Consider the following 24,567-nt stretch of genomic DNA (forward strand, 5'->3'; position numbering starts at 1 on the left):
AGATGACATAGCGTTCAGATAAATGTGGTGTAGAAGAGCAGATCATAGAAGACCACAGGGATTGTCAGCTCTATGCATTGCATGCTGGATAATCCAATCAGTCCAAGAGTGAGTGACACACCTTGGCTAAGAAAACGCTGATTGGGATGGGTGTGATCCATACGGTCGATGGTGTGATCGGGGGGAGGGGTCAATCTAAGTAACACAGATTGGTTTGGAGAAGAGTAAAAAAAAAGTGCCAATGAAGATCATTGTGATTCAGGCAGGCTAGGTGACTGATCAGAGGCAGTGGTGTAATAGAAGGGAGAAAACAAATGTTTGTCTGGAGACCTTGGCCCTAATGACAGCAGAGCCCACTGGGTAATGGCTACCATCACACTACTGGGGCCAGGAACATAAACTATAGAAGATAATGCTACAGATTCATAAGAAACCATTAGTTCTAGTACAAGGTTCAAAGTCCTTTCTCAAGATCAATATTTTTTTATTCCAAGATACACTTACTATGGAAAATATAAGTAAGTACACCTACTCTACTAGTCTATGTTGACCAGTGGTCAAAAAGGTACCCAATTTAAATTTTTTACATTTACATTTTTAGTCATTTAGCAGACGCTCTTATCCAGAGCGACTTACAGTAGAGTGCATCCATTTTATTACATTTTTACATACTGAGACAAGGATATCCCTACCGGCCAAGAGCAGACGCTCTTATCCAGAGCGACTTACAGTAGAGTGCATACATTTTATTACATTTTTACATACTGAGACAAGGATATCCCTACCGGCCAAACCATCCCTAACCCGGACGACGCTATGCCAATTGTGCGTCGCCCCACGGATCTCCCGGTTGCGGCCGGCTGCGACAGAGCCTGGGCGCGAACCCAGAGACTCTGGTGGCGCAGCTAGCACTGCGATGCAGTGCCCTAGACCACTGCGCCACCCGGGATATCAATTGTCATACATACCATCTTAGTATAGATACCTTCATAGAAAATGACTCAAGTAAAAGTGAAAGTCACCCAGTAAAATACTACTTGAGTAAAAGTCTAAAAGTATTTGGTTTAAGTATACTTACAGTTGAAGACGGAAGTTTACAGGGGGTGACCAGTCCTCTTCTGGCTGTACCGAGTGGAGATTATAGCAGTACATGGCCAAGATGTGCAAATGTTCATAGATGATCTGCAGGGTCAAATAATAATAATAATCACAGTGGTTGTACAGGGTGCAACAGGTCAGCACCTCAAGAGTAAATGTCAGTTGGCTTTTCATAGCCGAGCATTCAGAGGTCGAGACAGCAGGTGTGGTAGAGAGAGAGTCCGGTGAACAAGTCAGGGTTTCATAGCCGCAGGCAGAACAGCAGCACGACCAGGTGGACTGGGGACAGCAAAGAGTCATCAGGCCAGGTAGTCCTGAGGCATGGTCCTAGGGCTTAGGTCCTCCAGGAGGACAGGGAGAGGGACATTGTGCATGTATATGTGTGTTTATGACTGTGTGCATGTCTATGGGTAATTGACTGTGTTTGAGTGAGACTCTTACCCATGGAGTGCCATACGTAGACGTAGCCCTTGTGTCTCCAGTCGTTGCTCTGAGGGAAGGGTTTCCCGTCTGGGAAGACGTTACATCTCTTCAGGTCAGTACACTTTCCAAAGCCGTAGTCATCTAGCCAGGAGGTCCAGTTAAACACATAGCCAGTCTTAAGCTGACTGTTAGCTGAACAGGGCAGTGGAGGGGAGAATTACAGTCAATTTACAGAATGTAGTACACCCTAGCCTATTTCATGTCTCAATGTTGAGTTATTCAGTTTTTGTTTATGTATAATGAACTTGTTATCAACTGTCGTGGTGTTGTAAAGTGTGTATGTGTGTGTGTGTGTTTTATGTGCAGGGGCGTACTTAGTGATTTCACAATCCTCAACAGACTATGGGAGGCGCACAGTACTACATAGAACCATGGCTACATGGAACTCTCTTCCACATCAAGTAACTGATGCAAGCAGTAGAATCAGAATTTAAAAACAGATAAAAATACAACTTATGGAACAGTGGGGACTGTGAAGAGACACACAGACACACACATACAGTTGAAGTCGGAGGTTTAAGTACACTTAGGTTGGAGTCATTAAAACTCTTTTCAACCACTCCACAAATTTCTTGTTAACAAACTATAGTTTTGGCAAGTCGGTTAGGACATCTACTTTGCATGACACAAGTAATTTTTCCAACAATTGTTTACAGACTGATTATTTCACTTAATTCACTGTATCACAATTCCAGTGGGTCAGAAGTTTACATACACCAAGCTGACTGTGCCTTTAAACAGCTTGGAAAATCCAGAAAATTATGGCATGGCTTTAGAAGCTTCTGATAGGCTAATTGACATCATTTGTGTCAATTGGAGGTGTACCTGTGGATGTATTTCAATGCCTACCTTCAAACTCCGTGCCTCTTTGCTTGACATCATGGGAAAATCAAAAGAAATCAGCCAAGACCTCAGAAAAAAATTGTAGACATCCACAAGTCTGGTTCATCCTTGGGAGCCATTTCCAAACGCCTGAAGGTACCACGTTCATCTGTACAAACAATAGTCCGCAGGTATAAACACCATGGGACCATGCAGCCGTCATACCGCTGAGGAAGGAGACGCGTTCTGTCTCCTAGAGATGAACGTACTTTGGTGCGAAAAGTGCAAATCAATTCCAGAACAACAGCAACGGACCCTGTGAAAATGCTGGAGAAAACAGGTACAAAAGTATCTATATCCACAGTAAAGAAGTCCTATATTGACATAACCTGAAAGGCCGCTCAGCAAGGAAGAAGCCACTGCTCCAAAACCGCCATAAAAAAGCCAGACTACGGTTTGCAACTGCACATGGGGACAAAGATTCTACTTTTTGGAGAAATGTCCCCTGGTCTGATGAAACAAAAATAGAAATGTTTGGCCATAATGACCATCATTATGTTTGGAGGAAAAAGGGGGAAGCTTGCAAGCCGAAGAACACCATTCCAACCGTGAAGCACAGGGGTGGCAGCATCATGTTGTGGGGGTGCGTTGCTGCAGGAGGGACTGGTGCACTTCACAAAATAGATGGCATCATGAGGGAAGAAAATTATGTGGATATATTGAAGCTACTTCTCAAGACATCAGTCAGGAAGTTAAAGCTTGGTCGCAAATGGGTCTTCCAAATGACAATGACCCCAAGCATGTTTCCAAAGTTGTGTCAAAATGGCTTAAGGACAAAGTCAAGGTATTGGAGTGGCCACCATAAAGCCCTGACCTCGATTCTATAGAAAATTTGTGGGCAGAACTGAAAAAGCATGTGTGAGCAAGGAGACCTACAAACCTGACTCAGTTACACCAGCTCTGTCAGGAGGAATGGGCCAAAATTTACCAAACTTATTGTGGGAAGCTTGTGGAAGGTTACCCGAAACGTTTGACCCAAGTTAAACAATTTTAAAGGCAATGCACTCAATTAGTATTTTGTAGCATGTAAACTTCTGACCCCATGTGATGAAATAAATAAAAGCTGAAATAAATCATTCTCTACTATTATTCTGACATTTCACATTCTTAAAATAAAGTGGTGATCCTAACTGACCTAAGACAGGGAATTTTACTAGGATTAAATGTCAGGAATTGTGAAAAACGGAGTTTAAATGTATTTGGCTAAGGTGTATGTAAACTTCCGACTTCAACTGTAAGTGTAAAAATGGAATTGCTCAATTATACTGAAGTATCAAAAGTAAAATTATAAATCATTTCAAATTCCTTATATTAGCAAAGCAGCCAGCACCATTTTCTTTTTTAAATTCATGAATAGCCAGGGGCACACTCCAACATTATTTACAAAAGATGCTGTTGTGTTAAGTGAGTCCGCCAGAACTTAGGCAGTAGGGATGACCATGTGTTCTCTTGATAAGTGTGTGAATTTCACAATTTTACTGTTCTGCTAAGCATTCCAAATGTAACGAGTACTTTGGGTTGTCAGGGAAAATGTATGGAGTAAAAAGTACAATATTTTCTTCATGTAGTGAAGTAAAAGTTGTAAAAAATATAAATAGTAAAGTACAGATACCCCAAAAAACTACTTAAGTAAAAATACTTGAAAGTACTACTTAGGTACTTTACACCACTGATGTTGACCTTGAGAGTTTCATCTTCCTCATGTAAAGAGGAATAGCTACAGTGAAAGAGGTAGTACTTTGAGGTTTCCTGGGGACCAGACAGTGAATATTTTAATACACCGTCTGGAACATGACAGTATTTGATTCTGGAAATGGGCCTCTCAGGTCCTCTACAAGCCGGATTGTTGAATACAATTATATTTGGATTTATTAGTCCAACTGCTCAAAATTTGAGACAAAATATTCACAGGGAAGTATTATTTTCCTGACTTTTTAGAGAACCGGTACTGAAGTAGAAATGTATATCACCTGGCACATGCGCAAAACCATGTAAACACCTGCAAGACTTTGGTTAGTATGCATGGTTCGCATGCGTGTACTTCCATCTTGTGCTCATGCATTCGGTCATGAGCAAAAGACAATCTTGATTGTCACATAAATAGATCCCAGCTTTATAATACTTTCCTGTGGCTATTTTCTCTCAAATTTCAACCAGATGTATGACCAAAACCACAGTCAATTGGCAGAGTAAGTTTAAATACACAGAACAAAAATATAAAATGCAACATGTAAAGTCTTGGTCCCATGTTTCATGAGCTGAACTAAAATATCTCAAATGTTCCATACGCACAAAAATCGTATTTCTCTCAAATTTTGAGCACAAGTTTGTTTACATTCCTGTAAGTGATCATTTCTCCTTTGCCAAGATAATCCGTCCACCTGACAGGTGTGGCATATCAAGAAGCTGATTGAACAGCATTATCATTACACAGGTGCACCTTGTGCTGGCTACAATAAAAGGCCACACTAAAATGTGCAGTTCTCACACAATGCTGTTGCCAGTGAATGCAATGTTTGTTTCTCTACCATAAGCCGCCTCCAATGTCGTTCTAGAATTTGACAGTACGGCCAACCGGCCTCACAACCGCAGACCATGTGGATGGCATCGTGTGGGCTAGCGATTTGCTGATGTGAATGTTATAAACATGATGTGCCCCATGGTGGCGGTGGGGTTATGGTATGGGCAGGCATAAGCTATGGACCACAAACACAATTGCATTTTATTGATGGCAATTTGAAAACACAGAGATACTGTGACAAGATCCTGTGGCCCATTGTCATGCCCTTCATCCGCCGCCATCACCTTGTGTTTCAGAATGATAATGTACGGCCCCATGTCGCAAGGATCTGAACACAATTTCTGGAATCTGAAAATGTCCTAGTTCTTCCATGGCCTGCATACTCACCAGATATGTCACCCAATGAGCATGTTTGGGATGCTCTGGATTGACGAGTTCCAGTTCCCGACAATATCCAGCAACTTCGCACAGCCATTGAAACGGAGTGGGGACAACATTCCACAGGTACAATCAACAGTCTGATCAACTCCATGCAAAGGAGATGTGTCGCGCTGCATGAGGCAAATAGTAGTCACACCAGATACTGACTGGTTTTCTAAAAATGCATCTGTGACCACCACAGGTGCATATCTGTATTCCCAGTCATGCGAAATCTATAGATTAGAGCCTAATTTAAATTATTTCAATTGAATGATTTCCTTATATGAACTGTAACTCAGTAAAATCTTTGAAATGATTGCATGTTGCGTTTATCTTTTTGTTCAGTATATAATATTACTCAACATTCGTGACAGACAAGGGATGCGAAGAATTTTTCTACGTAAATGTGCGTAGCATTGTCTACATAATTTGAAGACGTCGCCACGTTTCGTAACTAACTTTGAGGCTATCTTTGAAAAGTAATGGTTGAATTAAAGTAGAGTAGCACATGTTTGAAAGAGGGTAAACTCAAAAGACCACTTTCACCTTTCTCTGACCACCTTTAAATCGGCATCACCATCTGTTACAGAGACTTGTTGGTGAATAGTAATGTAAACATTGTAGAACATTGATCATAGATACATATATACTTCTTGATCACTTATTGAAAATTGATCATACATACTTATTGATCACAAGTATTTTGCATTCAAAATGCAGATGACCTCAGAACAGTAAGCGTCACCTGCTTTTCACTGGATGAGACTGGGAAAACATAATTAACTAAATCATATCCAAACATTGGTGAATCAAACATTCACCGGTTAAACTAATAAAACAAAGTTGTGTTAGGAAATGTAAAAGTGACTTTCACATGTGTGGAAACCAGATGAGTGGCCCTTGAGGTTGAACCCCGACACAACTGCACGGCTATCTCTGCTATATGTCTGCAAGGAGAAACAGTGGCACAAGGATATCCTCTTCCTCACAGTCAAGATGAGCTGATAGCCTATTCCCTGACCTCATGAGCAGAAACATAATGTGTCCCCCAAAGGGCACCCTATTCCCTAAATAGTGCATGACTAATGACTAGTTGCATCCGGGTCCAAAACAACCCTAGCACCTATCACTTCTGTATCTGCAGATTTGAAAGGACCAGATAGGTTTGAGCAATATGGCAGAGAAAACTTTAGAGGTCTATCACCATGTTGCTTACACCTATCTGTCTCTTTCAGATCTGCAAACACCAAATGAGTAGGTAAGGGTCTAGGGGTGGTTTTTGGACTGAGATGATAACTGTTCATCATCCCTGATCTATCATGATTGTCTATAGACCTACTTTAACGGAGTTATTATTCAGTTGGTATGATTATGTAGTATCTAAATGAATCAGGCAAGATCTCTTTTCCATTCACCAAAGGCTTATTTTAAAGATTTTCCTCTTGTAGGACAATCTATGTTCTGATTCTGGGTGCCAAGTTCCCACCATGGCAGATGAAAATATGATGTCCAGAATATAGAACAGACATGATACTTTATCATGTAATACACATACTCTATTCATCACACCTTTATCTGCAACATTCTGAACGTTGCACTCTGCTAATTTTCCCCCTGTTAATTCAAATGTATTATCAATTTGTATTTCTAGATTTGTTTGTTTTCTATTCATTTGAAAACCAATACCGGCTGCCAGCTTGCATGCCAGTATTGTATTTTTTTTTATTGGTGAGAGGTGTTTTAATCTGTTTGGTTTTCAAACTTGCAGAGGCTAGGTCTGAACTTAAGTATGTTTTGTTGTCTTCTTATGAATGACCTTACCATTGGCACTAAGTGCGGCAGCTAGTCTAGCGGTTAGAGCATTAGGCCAGTAACCAAAAGGCAGGTGGTTCGAATACCTGAGCAGACAAGGTGCAACAAATATGTTGATGTTCCCTTGAGCAAGGCCCTTAACCAGAATTTTATCCAGGGGTGCTGTACTACTATATCTGACCCTGTAAAACCATTTTTTCTTTGTACAGTTGCTTCAATACAACACCAATAAATAACTGTTTCAAATATGATTTCATAACACCATAATCAAACATTGATCACAAGTTAATTATATGTAAATTCCAAAGCAAATTGGAAAAGTGTTAATAAATTAACATAGGCTAATGTATGCTTGGAGGTGTTCAAATGAAGTGACTTGAAGAGTAGTTTGCATCAGTGCTTGGGTCAGTTCTATTTTACCTGAAGACCATTCAGGAAACTAATTTGATATAATTTAATATATAAAAAATAGTTAGATACATTTTCAAATCATGAGGTTTACTGAAATAGAATTCAACTGCATAATATTCCCTGAGGTTATCATTCATAAATGTGTTTTTTGTATTGAATTGGAGTAAATAAAATGTACCATGAAATGACGATATACTGCAACTTGATATTAGACAATTCATTTCTATCAAGAAAACAATTAGCTGACATTTATAAATCAGTTGATTTATTGTTTAATGTAATATTGTACAGTGTAATGTATCAACATCTATTTTTCTGGACAGGTTTCTGACAAGTTAATTGCTGTTATCACACAAATATTGAATTATTAAAACATTCCTAAAAAGTTCCTGTGAGTCACATTTCCTAAGCTATTTCTAAGTTCATTACAAGAAACTTTGAACATCTTCACCAGCAATACTATGAATCACTAATTAAAAAGATCACACTTACATTCACATAAAAGTAGGCCTAGATCCAGAGGCTGACAAAACGGGTCTTGAACAACAATTTGAATGCATAGTCCAATGCAAATCACTTCAAAAACAGTCTTTAACATCACACGTTTTTTTAAATAACTATGTAAAGGGAACAAACAATGTTTAGAAAGTTAATGTTAATTAATTTCATATTTTGTAATTTGCTTATAAACTTTCATTACCAATAGACATTGTTTTCTAGAATGATTATTGAAATAGGCCTAGGCAGAATACCGCCATTTTCTGTGTGGAAGATAGTAGTGTAAGTCTATAGGGGGACCTCACAGGAAAAAGACCAATACAATTCTTAAAAAACAAAACATTTAATGCAATTTAAGTGCCATATATGAATGTCAGTTTCAAAAAGCAATTTATCCAATATCACATCAATTATAAAAATCCTTAGAGAAAAGTTCTCAACACGTTTTTCGACATTCACTACAACATGGCGTTCACGACAAGAATGGTCCATACGTTCTAGCTCAAGCAGTCAGCCATTGGAATGCATTGTGACTAACAAAGAGATGATTAGAGATTATCGACTGAAGTATAAATAAATAGATAAGGGTTCGATTGTAGTTGTTAAGGGTTAGATTGTAGTTTCACCCAAAACGGTATCCCTTGTTTCCATAACGGTATCCCTTGTTTCACTGAACAACCGGAATGAATGAGACAGTGTTCCCCACAACACGATATATCACTTACTATATATATATTGTTTAAACTTCCTTATGGAAAGAAATATCATCCTATTTGATCTTAAAATCTCACCGATGTTTCCCGTGTTTTCCATTCATAACAATCTTTAATCATTCCACACAAGACGTAGTCTCGGGTATGAAACTATCTTTATGGAAGCCTGTTTACCCCTATGGAATACAGCCATACCGAAGTTTTCCCCCAAAGAATGGGGGCGGGGACTAATTATGTACATTCCTCACGGATATATTTACCCTTTCGCAGTTCCTGAGCGCCTTGTACAAGCCTGGAATCGTAAACCAGAAGGACTGCGACTTTTGTTGGACGTGAACAAAGTGTAGACTCTAAGTCACACTGATAGTCCAATCTTTTATCTATATGAACACATAGCCTATTACACATTTACAGAAAACTGTCTCATTTAAACATTTCGTTATTTCACAACGCATGTAATTAGAGTTGGGCTCATTTAATAAATTGAATCAATATAGGCTATTGAACTGTAACGAATGCATAACGCGGTTGTTTATTGATTGTTTAAAGTTTAATAGTATTTTAAATGATTAGGGAAAGATTACACATATCCTAATGTTCACCATTTAATCAATTGCAGGTGAATTTGCGAAGCAGAAGAACGTATAGGCCCAATAGTGGTGTGTTAGAAACCATTTCATTTAGGACTTCCTTGTAAATCTATTTTCATTTTATATAAGATCATTTCCATCTCCAAATTTAACTCACTTTACCAACTCAAATAATGGGACTGCTGGGACTGCTTTTGTGTCGTAGCCTAACATGTATCTAGTTGCATCTTAATTATTTCGTTAGATTAAGAATTGATTATCACCTTTATTCATAAGGAGAAAAACTACATTTTCTTTCGCGCGCTGATTCATATAGAATAGCGGTGCAAAAGAGCCAATGACTGAACACGCTGAGCTCGAGCCAGCGAGTGGTAGGGGAGTGAGAATGAGCTCTGTGATTGGTCAGTCTTTCCAACCAATAGTAGAGCACTCTGTTTGGTCAGCTCAGAGTACGTCAACTAAAGTGCTGCCAGTGTGCCATAGCAGAGGGCCTACGGTTTGAGGCTTTGACAAGTCACAATTGATTTCCTTATTCCTAACATGAACATGTCCATAAAACTGAAATGAATTGTTCTTAAGTTGTCTAGAAACAAAATACTAACTTTTCCTGCAGTATACATTTGAAGAAGGCATTTTATCAATGTGTCATTAGGTGTTGCTCACACACATTATTTAAAAGTTGAATAATCAGCTGAATAAACTATATGCACTCCCATGCATATTGTGTAGTACTAAACAAGTTGTATAGGTACTGGCTAAACTATGAACTATCCAACTCTGCTCAGGTATGTGTGCGTAAAATCATTAAAACGGTATTCAACAGTGGCCATGCATGCGTTTCGAATGTGGGCCTAATGAGCCGATATAAATCCACTTTATAACGTAGAATAATTAGACCAATTCTAATTTCATGGATTCCACTTCTATTATATTATTCCCTCAATGTCTTTAGCGGAACATCTTTTTATTTTAGCCTGAATATCAGCATGGATATTTGACGGACTGAGATCATACGTATGGTAAATGTAGCCTAGTAATTTGGTACTTGTCAATGTAGTTGCACGTTTGTGAATTGCATCTACCCCTAACTACACTTATTTTACACTGGATACATATTAACAAGTGTAATTAATTGTTTGAATTAATGTACTAAGCCCAGCCAGACTGCATTTGAAAGAAACCTGCTTGCTTGTTGTCGCCAATTCGCTAGGGGCATTTCTCTGGATGACGAGACCTTCCCTCTCTGTACATAGCATATATACCAATGCCGGAAATAGTAGGCGGTTCGCCATATGCAGTAGGTTCTACTATAGGTTTCTTCTCCAGATGGGTGTTTTCACAAACAAGCAATCTCGCCCCAAGACATCCTATTCCCCTCTCTGCCATTTCGTGTGGACATGGACAAATCTGTATTGTAGACTAAAGCAGGGAACCACCTGAATCTTGTTAGAGAAGATGGATGCCGTCATGTGGTTGGTAGTAAGCGTGTCATTCCCATGTTGACCGGGCCATGGGCCTAGGGGAGGACGCATTCTAAACTTTCATTGATTGAATCCAATTCAAATGTGTTTCACATGCATAAATTATAACATCGAGCGACATAATTTATGAATGGCACCTCCCCCTTCTTCCTCTCCCACCATAATTTTCTCTATAGAATGCCTACCCTACACCCACCGCAGTCTCGCGTGCGCGCAAACCTCCGCAACACTGTTGCCCCTCGCTATATCCGTGCGCGCACTGCTGTTTTACTACTTCGACCAGCGACCAATGGGAAGCGAGGCTTTGCAGAGAAAGGCACACAAATGTGATTCTAGTAAAAGATACACTGGGTTCTCACGGAATCTCTTAACTCACATAGCTCGCCAGGTTTCTCCCCCAACACCAATCCACTCTTACCCTCATTTTCTCTCGACTCTACGGTCCCCACCCCAGATTCCCGTGACATTTTCCCAATCCAACACTTAATTGAGCAACTGGGATTCCTCACGTGCGGGGTTGATTTGTAGTTTGAACACGTGGCTCATTCAAAAAAGCCGGAATATCCTAGTTTTTTTCCTTCCCCCTTCTTCATATTGGTTTTATTCAGAGGCGGGCACGAGCCTTAACGTGTGTGAATTTATCTGTCTCTTTGCCAAGGGGTTTGGAGGAAGACAAAAAAGTCGTGTCTCCTCCTTTTTCACTCAGTCAGATATCGTTTTGGAGAAACTGAATAAATAATTAAGATTTTTTTTTTGTTGCGCGATAGAGAAGGGCGAGTAAGCGCAAACGCGACGAGGTTTCCCGTCAAATATATCTGTGGCTTCAACGACTGGGGGAAGCACGCCACCGCCACTCCGTTGAGTAGTAAGGCGATTTTGGCGACTCCAAACCCGAGAGAGCAAATCACGATTTCCTTCTGCGTAAAGATTGTCAATTTCAGCGCAGACCATGAATAAGCTGTACATTGGAAACGTGAGTGAAGAGGCGAGTGCCGAGGACTTGGAAACTATCTTTGAGCAGTGGAAGATTCCGCACAGTGGTCCGTTTCTCGTCAAAACTGGTTATGCGTTCGTGGATTGCCCCGATGAAAAGATAGCAATGCTGGCCATCGACATTCTTTCAGGTGAGACAATAAAAAAAGGCGTTCAACCGGTGCGTAAACGGTACTTTAATTGCGGAAATGGCTACGGGTTTACTTTAACCGCTGTAGATGGACGCATGGAGCCCAATAGGGTGGGGGTGTATCCAAGCTTGTCTCCTTGCCTCACACTTGGCTCCTGACACCGTAGAAGGATAGTCCATGCCTTTGATAAATTCAAAGTGTGAATTTTATCTAGTACAAAAACGTTGAAGTAACTTGTTTGAGTGAAGGAAGGAAGAAACGCCTGTCCAGTGTAACGCCATTCAGAGCAATGGGGCACACAGGCAGTGGCCGCACATTGTAGGCTTGTCTAACATGGATCACTTCGATTAAATGTAACTAAATGTAACTCTGTATTGTTACTTTTGTTGCCGCCTTTGAGCTTGCACTCTCTCCGTGGACCAACAAAGTCGCAATGGAAGTATGGCCTAACTTGTTAAATTATAGCACACAGTGCATGTGCCCTATGCTGACACACCAGGTGGCTTAATTGTGTATTGGTCAAATGTAGGCCAACGAAATGCAAGACTAATGCAAACTACTTTTTATTTACAATTTAGAAACGACAACAAAAGTACGCAATGTGGGACAAACAGTGGCATTCAGCAGGCCACAATCTAGAAATAAAAAATTACGATTTTACGAAATATCCTCGTATTGAGCTCAGGTGTCGGATACTTGTCACCGATACCATATTTAACCTTTTAGAATAGACATTCACGTTACGTTGGGTGAAACTTAGTGAAAATAAAGTAATTTGTGTAATTTGAATGGTCACACAATTGTGCCTCCGATTGAAATTAACGTCATTTCGTGCCAGGCCTTTTTGGTCATAAACTATAGTTGAGGCCTACTTTTGGCTGCCTATGAGAACAGTTGATGAGAACTAAACTAATTGTGAACTAAAATTGCATTTATTCTCCTCACTATAGGTAAAGTTGAACTACATGGAAAACTCCTAGAAGTGGAGCACTCGGTCCCTAAACGTCAAAGGTAAATTCTGATTATAAACTCATGTATTGTCCAACTGATCCATTTACGCTATAAGGGGCTGCTGCTGTCCTCAGCCAAATTGTACATATCTCCATCGACACTTCTGGAAACATGTTATTTTTGTAACGTTATTTGATTGAAGTCGTCTGATTGTGTCTTGTAGTCAGTGTGTTTGGGGCGTCAGCAGGAAGGGACGGAATGTCACATAGGGTGTGTGTAGAGGTCGAATTATAAGGACATGAAGGATCTCATACCGTCACGCCTATGGCGACCTAAAATATGCGACTTATTTTTGTTGTTGTTGAATAATGTACCTTATTTTAGACACCATTCCCATCTTTGGAAGTAGTTAGCCTATATAGTGCAAATCTCCAAGTGTTTAACACTTGCAAACTGTAGGGCTATTTTAAGCAGCAATAGCATTCTGGGCCTGCTTAGGTGTGTGTACATGTATGAATGTGTGTGTTGAGGCGTAGGCCCTCTGAAGCCGTCCATTTGAGAAGGATCTGGCCGTGATTCTCCCTTGCTGCCCCACGCTTCTGCTCTCCTCGCTCATTGTGATGGTGCACGAGATGGACTCGGAAAACCCCCGGTCTGCTAAAGACCATGTAGCTCGGTGTAGGCTACAGTCAACAGGATTAAACTAGGCTGAGTTATAGCCTTTAGTCTGGGGCGATATTGATCCTCATTTACGTGGAAGAGGGACAAAAAAATGCTACAATTTGGCGTGGCGTGTAGGATATCCGCCACATGAAACCTTTTGTCCTTTATTAAACCTTTCTTGGATTTTAATTGCTGTCATTGAAATTAGTTATTATTGTAATCATTTGAGAATTTTGAGGAAGAGGATTTAGAGCCGAAATGCACTTTAATGTGTTTAGATGTGCATTTTAATGATTTAAATAATTTGGGCTAAAAGCAGTGGATAAAGGCTACTGCTACGTTTGTAAGGAATTAGAAACAAGCATCTGATCACAACTTTTAAAAATGTATATTGAAGTCAAGTTTAACAGAATTATGATTTGTGTAATTGCTGATACCACCATTTAGGCCTACTAAATCGAATAATCTGTTTTATTGACGTTCTGCACAAAATGGTGTTAACATATTTAAAATGTACAATTATTATAGTGGACATATTTATTTGCATGCTTTGAAATGTCCATGCATTGAATTGTCGAGGTTAAGGCCAAAATGAACTTCCGCAAGGGCTTCCCCTAAATGCGTTTACTGCTTTTAGCTCGTTCATTATTGGGATGGAATCATGAACCTATTATATATATATTTTTTTAAAAGCCAAATCACTCTGGTCAATTTGTTGACCTTTCCCCTGCCAAAGTGCTAGATATTTTTTGCTAAATGATTAGTCTTTGACGTCTAGGTTTATACACACTGGCGATTTGTAGCGGTAGGCCTTTATAGTAGGTAGGCCTTTTAACTGACTTGCCTAGTTAAAATAATAATATATATATATATAGTGAAGTGTAAGCCTGGTGCTTTTTGGCCTCCACCTACAGAAAAAGGAGAGAGAAAAAAGATTAAATCCCCCTTTTGCCACAGGAAAGGTTATAGGATCGACTGGGAACAGTATCCTGCCCATCACACGCACACACACACACTGAGGTGTGCACTGGGGCCCCTCTGCATTCCAGCCCGCTGAGTGTCAGCTGGAGGCTCGGCCAATCACCACAACTTAACCTTTGAACTTGTGGGAAGGGGAAGTGCGAGCAAGGAGGCAGAGGCTCCTGGTGTCCTCCAGTGTTCCAGGGTGGAACCGTAGACATTAAAACCAGTAGATGGTGATAGCGCTGACGTCATCCACTTATTCCTGTGGAAAACTCCCAATGGCACGTGAACCCGGAAGTATTTGAACTTGAAGCCCGCCATATTGCTGAATGGCACCCCAAAAAATATTTAAGGATCATGGTGAAAGTGACCTTTACTAGCAAAGGATCACGGTCAATATAGTCATTTTCATCCTGCCTGAGAGAGTCAACCTTAATGTCTAAGGTAGAGGTATTCAAGTCTTGCCCTACGAGGTCCAGAGCCTGCAGGTTTTCTATTCTACCTGATAATTAATTGCACCCACCTGGTGTCCCAGATCTAAATCAGTGCCTGATTAGAGGGGAACAATGGGGGGGTAGTGGAACTAGCTTTGAGGTCCAGAGTTGATGAGGGCGTGAGCTTCATTGTAGCCTGCCGTCCCGTGATTGGTCTGTCAGCACGTGGTCATGTATGACTACAAATGTAGTAGTCAGAATGGATCACTATTTAATTAAATATCTTGATTTATTGCGAACTTTTAAAGGATTTACCGTGGGAATCGAACTTGATCCTTATCAACACATTTTAGAGACCAAAACGTCTCTCTATAAATTGTTTAGCCATTCTGGGGATCGTAATTTACATACGCTTTCTAGGGCAGACCAGAGGCCTCATAACTGTTGTGTAAATTTCACACTATTTACATCCGCCTTTTCTGAGAAGACTGCGCTCGTACAAAAATATCTAGAGATTTATAAACTTGGCGCACGACATGCATACGAATGTTTCCCATTTATAAATCAGAATGTCCTGAAATTCTGCGAACAAATAAGCATTACTACTCCACCTGAAAAATGCCCATTCAACCTTTTTATGGTGACTACAATAACCCCTATTTTCTGCAAACTTTGGAGGTATTGGAATTAGGCCGAGGCAGTTTTCTGAAGGAAATGGCAATGGCGAACTTGCTCAAAGGTCTTTGGTGGTTTGATAGCCATGACATTTGCTGCAGGCCTAGGCTACCTGACAGACAACGTTATTGAAAGACGAACACAATTGCAAATTGCTGTGGACCTGTAAACGGGTGTTTTGTATTTACTTTTTATTTAACCTATACGCTTCACTGCCCACGACTTCTGACACGACGTCTATTTAGTGGTAGCCATACACACTTCAATACAGAAGATGAGCTGTTTGTTCACCTGTTAAATTCTACTGTTTGTTATAAACCACGCTCCCTATCTTATTCATAGAGCAAATTGCTTGAAAAAATACTTGAAAAAATAGCCTGTGTAATGGGGCCCAATTAATTTGTTTTAGGATACCTCGGGAATATGAACCTATCAAGGTGAGGAATTTATTTTGCAAAGGTTATGAAAATATATTATGTTTACAAATAAAATATTGTCTACACACGAAATTTGAAATGACAGTATTGAGACGTACAGAAGTAGCCTATACTGCCCTACCAAGCAAAAAGGCAGTAACTGTTCATAGCGTGGAACTGAGAAATATTGGTTTAATTTACCTTGGTTTCACAGTAACTTTATGCAGGTACTGCTAACATGACCCCCGTTTTCTCCAAAACACAATACAATAGAGGCAGGATATTTGTCCACATGATTAAGCATGTAGTCATTTTTGCTACAATAATTAACAAATTTCTGACCAAATGAGCAGTTACTGCCTTTTTGCGTGGTAGGGCAGTGTAATCGTCCGTTCTACTGCTAAACTACGCTCCTGACCAGACAGCATAGAGCAAAGTATTTGAAATAGTAGTAAATAAATAAGCTATCAAGTGTCCTATTAAACGAAATAGGTTACCTGGTGAGTATGAAAACATCACAGAAAAGGTGAGGAATTTTTTCAGCAATTGAATTCAAGTTTATTTAACCTTTAATATAACTAGGCAGGTCAGTTAAGAACAAATTCGTATTTACAATGACTGCCTACCCCGGCCAAACCCTAACCTGGACCAATTGTGCGCTGCCCTATGGGACTCCCAATCACGGCCGCTTGTGTTAACAGCTTGGAATTGTAACGCCTCTAGCACTGAGATACAATGTCTTATACCGCTGTGCCACTCTGGAGCACGCAATTATCATGGAAATAATATCATTAATATAGCCTAGCAAAATAGATGCCTATTTCTAAATATTTTAGAATGCCAAGATCAACTAAATTGATCTCTCTTCTCACTAACGACAAACAATTGCATATTGTTATTAACCTGTTATTTGTTATGAACAAACGAGTCCATCTTATCCGCCATTTTAACAAAATACTTGGCTGCTTGCAATGCAATAGTTCCACCACTAGAAGCTGTGTACACATGGTCTGAAGTTTGTGGGAAGCTGAGCACAATCTCACTTCAAGTTCAGTTTTTTAAAATAAATGGCAACTGTTGCGTGTGAACTAGCGCATCCATGTTTAGGGTCATATTTTGTACATACACATGGTTTATAATTGAGGTCCCAGGGCTTTTGGCACCGCTAGGTTGCTACGCATTAGCCGGCCAGCAGAGCTCGGGACTTCACGCTCCAGACCAAACACTGGGGGCCTGGGTGGGATAGGCACATCGAGGTGTGCATGTGGCGAGAGGGGTGTGTGCAGGTTGTTGGGGTGGTTGGGCTAGGTTTTGGTGCAAGTGTGCCATTTGCCTTAGTCCTACTCAAACGTGACATTTTCCATAATCATTGTTGGTCTTTGGCCCACAGATTGATCCCTGTAGCTTGATCATGAGGGGTTACAAGAGTTGAACATGTAATAATGCAATAAGTTTAGGTTGTTTTGGGGCTAGCGGACAGCCACAGAAATTTAGGGTGTAGGTGTATTTTGGCTACTTATAGTTGCTCACTAATTTGTTTATTTCATGTTAACTCTCATGCCCTATTAGCTGTACTAGTCAGTTTGTAGGACACACACAGACCCTGTAACATGTTACACTGTGACCTGATTAAAGCTATATTCATTAGTTTGAGTGAAACACAGAAATAAAATTTAACTCCCATCTGTTTAAAAAAAAAAAGAATGGCATGATTTGAGAGGTGGCCCGTGTGTGTCGGGGCATTCAGGGAGGTCAAGGGGCGAGTAGGAAGCTGCTGTGTAAGTGTTGATGAATCAGTGTTATTGAATGTCAGTAATGTAAAATTCCACAACTCGTACCAGTCTGCCTTGTGAATATGGTTCAACTTGAACCAAGTTTAGTATTAGTCTAGGACTTTTTTTTTTACCAGACAACAAATCTGAAGTTGTATTGGCACAGTAACTTTCTCACACTTTCTAAAACTGCAGATGTGGATAAAATATTATCAATATTCTCATCAAATGGCGAAGGGCGTAGGTCATTAAATCCTAACCATCGTCATTTAAACCAAAAGAATACACCCATTGCCCTATTCCTTTAACTAACAGACAAAAAAATCCCAAGTCGTAAAAGCAAAGCCCACTTCCATGGTCATTCTAACCCAGTAACTGCGGCTTTGTAAGGAGTAGTAGCTCCCAGCTCTTATTAAAGAATTTGGGGTCAGGAGGTCACTGTGGGGCCCAACCTGCAAAGAAGGGATTTTGGATGGAAGCACGGGGGTGCCTGAAATTCTCTATGGCCCCTTGTCCCATCTAGCTAGTGGGACTAAAGGTCCCTAAACTCACTCATGCTTATCATGGAGCAAGAGACACTGTGATAGTGTGGATTCTTATGCTATAGAACCATTGCATACCATGCTGCAGGGAAAGTACAATTTTTAGCTATTTATGTGTGTAAATCATCAGATTTAATTTAGAAATATTCCAATTCTAGCTCAAACCAATTTAGCAAATTTTTTTGCTATACATTTTTTATTTTTTTTGCTGCAGAATGGACACTTGTTGTGAAGTGGAAGGGCCCATGTAAGAGTGCAGCGGAAAGTGAGCAGTTTTCTGAGTTCAGTCATTCAGAACGCCGGCATACTGAATAGTCAATGCTCGATGGATAGGCGTTGAGCACAGACCTGGGTTTGTGTGTTTCCTGACATGGATGGGTTTTTATAGTGTGGGTGCCAGTGTTTCTGTTGCGTATTGTCTGTATGATGAGATGGATGGTGGGGGAGGGGTAGTGACATGGATGATCATGGTAGTGAGAAACAGGGATGGATGTGGTGAAGTCTGATGTTGCTCGACATGGGATTCCTCCTAGGGGTTTTACACACACACACTACATCACATGAAAACTCAACGCTCACGGTCCCCACACCCCTCCATGTTTCTGTCAGTGGACTTTGTGTCCATGGAAACGGGAGCCCCACCCATACAGGGCAGAGGCCCTTGTGCCACCCCCCAAACCACCCCTTTTCCCAAATCAAAGGCTGGGACTGGGGAATGCACCCCCCCAATACCCCGGCTGACTTCGTCCGTGTGTGTGGAGCTATAGGTTAATCTGGCTTGAAGTGCTTGGTGCATTTGAACATTTTGCACAGCATTCCCACTGCAATGCAGAGCAACGCGCACACGGAAAAAGGGGGACGGATCAGCCAGGAATGGCACAGCAGACCGGAAAGGGCTGGAATTCCTCTCGGACGCTTAATGGTATTTTTTTCTATAATTCTCCATTTAGAATGTATCTATCTTTATGGTCCAAATAAATGAATACAAATCATTTGAGGCCCTGTTGGTGTGACAATGCTGAAAGTTCCTCCAGATTGAGTGTGCATGTTAAAGAATCTGTAAATCTTTTTGTTGTATGTGGGGGGGGGGTGGAAATAAATGAATACTAATGGTAAATGTCATTGAACTTTCCCCTGCTAAGTTTTCACTGTGGCCTAGTCCTGCATGCATGGAAGCCCAAAAACCTTCTAGACTGCAGATGTGAATTTCTGTGCATCACATTTTTAGTATGCTCCAATGTAACGCTTGTTTTCTCTCTGGGTCGTGTGTGTATATAATGAAGTGTGAGCTGGGCCGTGTGGGTGGCGGGCTGAGAAACATCTTTAAGGCCACCAACCAGCCTGTTCATAAAAACGTTAACATTTGACTCACTCATTGACTTGCACAGCTTAAAACCAGTTGAGTAGGGAAGCATGTTTTCAATTTGAACCAATCATATTTCGATTGTATAGTCTATTAGACTTCTCTACTCTATTAAACTTTTAAGTCTGTGAAGAGCACGAGTGTGATATGCACATCCTGAACTTGAGGAACAAATAATACAGATGAAGAGTTGAGGCCTGCTCATTACTGCTCTGCAAAGCTTTAGTTCTGACCCACAAAATACAAAGTTTCCTATGTATTTTTTGTCAGGTGTCAAAAGGTCTTTTGACATTTCATGGTGTACACACCCAAGTCTTAATTTCCTGGTCAAAACTGTGCTTTTAGCCAATGATATAGATTTTTTTTTGTTGGTCCTAGTGGAAGGTGTTTGTTTTTGGTGTCGTTTGTCTTGTCTAGATGTCAGTGGGAGAAGTTTCCAGAAAGATTGTAGGGGTTAGGTTTTTGTTAGGAGTGTTGGATAGATGTGTTTTGTGGGTGGGTGTACGGTCTGTGTAGAACTGAGTAGGGGTCACAGTCTGCCCTGGAACTCCCAGCTGCATGTACATTGTGTTCCTTTGGTGTGTGGGAACAGGTGGTAGACTTTAGAGCAGCCTGGACACGTTTCCCACGTTTCTATCTCCCTGGTCCAAACGATCACCTTTTTATGAAACGTGTTACAAGTACACCAAATTACATTGTACGTTTTTGTCATTTAGCAGATGCTCTTATCCAGAGCGACTTACAGTAGTGAGTGCATACATTTTTCATGCTACTTTCCGATACTGGTCCCCCATGAGAATGGAAACCCACAACCCTGGCGTTGCAAGCGCCATGCTGTACCACCTGAACTGTGTATATGCAGACTCGTTACAATTCACTACTCCAACCAAGCATCTGTATGACCTCGTAAGTATTTGTGTCCTTGGTATTCACAACGTTTTCATTGAAACCAAATGTTTTCAAAATGTGGTTTGGAGTTTGAAATGCAGGACATTCTGAATACTAAGCCAGAGTTGTACAGTAATTGGGAGGATAGTCTGTTCTGCGCCACTGTGCTCCTGTTGACTGTGATGTGAGCGCGCCTTCGTTCTGAATCCCCATCTGTTCTCTCTGCTTTGACACAGCTAGTGGAGGTTCCCTCTTTCCTGGCCTTGGCATCCCTCCCTTTTCTGCGCTCACTCTCCTCTGCCTTTCTCCTTTCTGCTCCTCTCTCCTCCATACCTCTACCCTCCTTTTTCCTTTCTTCCTGTCTCTCTTCCTCCCTCCTTACCTCTCCTCCCTCCATCTCCTTGCCATGCTGTCCTCCCTCCCGCGCCTCCCTCCTGCTCCTCCCTCCCACGCCTCCCTCCCTCTCTCCCACCCGATGCTTCTCATTATCAGCTGGTTTGAACAATTTCTCCACACGATCAAGCTACCAGTCCAACAATGTAACAGCCTCTCTCTCCTTCCCGCTCTCCATCCATTCCTCGCTCCTCTGGTGCACACCCGCTGGGCTTGGGAGTGGTATTAAAACATTAGTCATGTCCACAGCTTGTGCACCTCTCCCCTCTTACAGAGCGCAGAATGATGGAAGGAGGCACCTACTAGCTTGCTGTTTTATTACTTTTATTTTTTTGAACCAGTCAATTTGTCCTTTAGCCCAACCAACCCTTAATGCTGACTGACTCTTCCCTTCTCTACCCCTCTCTTTCCTTTTAGGAGCTGTAAGCTGCAGATCAGGAACATCCCGCCTCATCTGCAGTGGGAGGTAAGTGTTAATTGGTCCATTGGTAAAGCTTTGGATCTAACGATCTATACTCGGTCCTGTTCAATGGGAACTAACGTTAAAAAAAATACTTTGAAACAGGATGTGAATGTAAGCCTTTTTATTGGGTGTAAACGAGTCCACAAACGAGGTTCTTTGCCATCTTTGCGTTCCATTTTGGTTTTGGATCCACTCATTAATTCTTTAGAACAGAGTTTTGCAGGTCGCCATTTTCTTCTGGCTGTCTCATTATGGTACTTTTATACTTAGGCTCATGCACCAAATGGCACCCTATTCCTTATGTAGTGCGCAACTTTATACCAGGTCCCATAGGATCACTATGAAGGGAATAGGTTGCGTTTTGGTACTTAATTTACCTTTTTAGTACAGGTAGTAATTTAGCAGTTGATTTTGTCAGAATATTTCGGCCCAAAAAACTTGATAAGGAGGTAAGTGAGTACCAGCATAAAGCAAGCATAGGACAGTCTTTTTCAAGCTTTTTTTGGTGGTAATGACAGTATCATATTTCAAATGTGCCTACATTACCTCATCTATTTCATTGCGGCAGACTTGTTGGTTGTTGTGCTCATGCCGTGTGTGTGTGATCAATGGAGCTGTGATAGTCTGTGTAACGGCGGAGGATTACCTTTTAGGCGAGTGACCTACTAATGAACTGCAGGTGTGTACAGTAAGGTGCGTTGTGACACGCATGGCGTGTGTGTGCGCATCCCCAGCCTGTGTGAGAGATCAAACCTTGCTCATGCAGACATGGTCAGATCTCTTGTTATTTCTACACACCACCTACACCCATTCATTCTCAATGTATCAGTTGGATATTGCCCTGCAGTACTGCCTTCAGAAAGGGATTTATACTAGTGGTCGTTTGTCTCGAGAATCCGACACATTCTTAGTAGGCTTGGGAGATGTACCTTATACCAGGGTATTTCCAAATACTGACGGTATGATTTAATACCCCTGCAGCAGGGTTGTGTGCTATGTCACTGCTTAGAACTATAAGTTAAGCTGAACTATAAGAAATGTAACGTGTCAAATGATATCCAGCTCTAGGCTCCAGCTATGCATTTGGTTTGCTAACTTGTTAGCTAAGTGCCTAGATATCAAGACCAAGCTTCTTGGTCACAGCAGAGACATTCAATCCCCTCCTGGATCAAGCTCCCTGGTGTCTAAATGGTTTGTGCACAAAAAAAAAATGTTTATTTTGGTTTTTATAGTGCCCGTGGTGTGCACTTCTGGTAATACTGTTTATCCCAATATGGTGCAGAAACGGTAAGAACATTTAATGCTCAACCCGAAGTCATCTTCGGTATTGCCCACAGGTTGCTCATTTAGTTCCACTTGTTTAAGATAATCCTCGATCCTTTCTGCTCACTGTCCAAATAAGAGAATGGACTGGGTCTGTATCACAGGGAACATCTACTTTAGAAAAGGGTGGTTCATGTCTCATTTTTACCAAATAGAATATGGTTAATGGACAACGTTCTCTTCCATTCTAAACTCGTAGTGCATAGGCCAAAGTATGACTGATTTAAGCCTCTCCACCTTTGACTTAACTGTTCTAAATTGCGCTGGTTGGCTTGTCTTGTGCTGTGTAAATGGGTGGTAGTCTATAGCATGTTAGCTAGCTGATGGTTATTTGACCAGAATGGGGATAGGGTTGGAATGGGGGAGGGAGGGACTAAACACAGAACAGTCTTTGACGTAAAGGAGACCTTGTATCTAATCAGGGAGATACCAACATGGTGCCTCAGCACACAGCCATGCAGGCAAAGAGCTGGCTTGTTCGCTAGGCTAGCTCGTGGTGGGTGGGTGGGCCTGCTCTGTGTTGCCTCCATGTGCTATGGACAGACACTCACAGAATGTGTAGCATTACTCCTGTCCCACCCCTCCCCCAACCCAACCACCGCTTCCTGCAGGAATGCACTCCACCCTTTCCTGAATGGCCTGGATTCTCATTGGCTGAGCCCTGGAGACGGGCAGACGTGGCAGCCAGTGAACATGCAGGTGCTCTTCACCAGGATCAGTGCTGGAACAGCCAATGGGAAGGCTTTGAGATGTTTCAGGGGAGGGAGGGAAGGGGATTGGTGGGTTTGGAGAAAGGGGGCCGGGAGCGAATCTGATTGGTCAGAAAGTGGGCTTGTGAGTGCTCGGGGGTGTGGCTTTCAGTAAGCCTGGGCATGATTGGAGGTCCTCTCCCTGTAGGCTGTGTTTGGACTCCTGTCCCTCGCTCTCTCCCACCTTCTCATCCATGACTACACTTGAAGAGGAACATTAGATCTAGCTAGTTGAAGTTTTAAAGATTGGTTTGGCTCTGACAGATTTTTGGTCTCTTTCTCTATGGACTCACAAGTGGATAAAGATCAGTTCAGCTTGATAATGTGGGGAAATGAAAGATCATGAATTTAGAAAGATCTCTCTCCTGCTTGACTCGTACAGCCTGGTTGATAGGTGGTGTTGAAGGGCCAGTTGGATCACAGGGCTGATGACAACCTTGCCTTTGTGCTGTTGTCTGTGCCCAATGTTTGTACCATGTTCTGTGCTGCTATGTTGTTATGTCTCCCTGGGTGTATGTGTGTGTGCACTCATATTAGTATTTTTAATCTCAGCCCCCTTCCTGTAGGAGGCCGTCATTGTAAACAAGAGTTTGCTCTTAACTGGCTTGCCTAGTTAAATAAGAGGGTACAAATCTAGCTAGATGTACTCGGGCTTATTTGAAATTAGCTAGCTTCAGCATCACATTCCAGCTCAAGCTTCATCCTTGTTACGATGGTAGATATTGGTTGTGCACCCGTTGCTTACTGGCGCCTGCTCCATCTGGGCTTGTAAATGCGTGTTCACGTCGCACATGGCTAGTCGACCGCCAAACTCGTCATTGAGATTATGTTGAAACATCAACCCATGCTGTGTGCCACAACTTAATTTTTGCCTAAATCTAAATGAAAGAAGTTTACCTGCAGATTCAGCAGGATATGTGAAATGGGTTATTAGAAGGG

General features: G+C 41.4%; 1 protein-coding gene across 3 annotated transcripts in view; it reads left to right on the plus strand.

Annotated features, from left to right (window-relative positions):
• Positions 1–11,232: 11,232 nt before the first annotated feature.
• Positions 11,233–24,567, plus strand: part of LOC139559235 (insulin-like growth factor 2 mRNA-binding protein 3) — a 35,199-nt gene continuing 21,864 nt past the window's right edge. Inside the window, exons 1-3 of one of the 3 annotated variants that reach the window (XM_071375035.1) lie at positions 11,233–12,033; positions 12,984–13,044; positions 21,511–21,559. In XM_071375035.1, the coding sequence (XP_071231136.1) occupies positions 11,859–12,033; positions 12,984–13,044; positions 21,511–21,559 (285 nt within the window). In that variant the 5' untranslated portion in view covers positions 11,233–11,858. Of the gene's footprint in view, positions 12,034–12,983; positions 13,045–19,188; positions 19,372–21,510; positions 21,560–24,567 lie in introns of those variants that run through there. The other 2 variants (XM_071375037.1, XM_071375038.1) reach the window with 2 other exon arrangements.

The sequence above is a fragment of the Salvelinus alpinus genome, chromosome 29, assembly GCF_045679555.1.
Source record: "Salvelinus alpinus chromosome 29, SLU_Salpinus.1, whole genome shotgun sequence".
Lineage (NCBI taxonomy): Eukaryota > Metazoa > Chordata > Actinopteri > Salmoniformes > Salmonidae > Salvelinus > Salvelinus alpinus.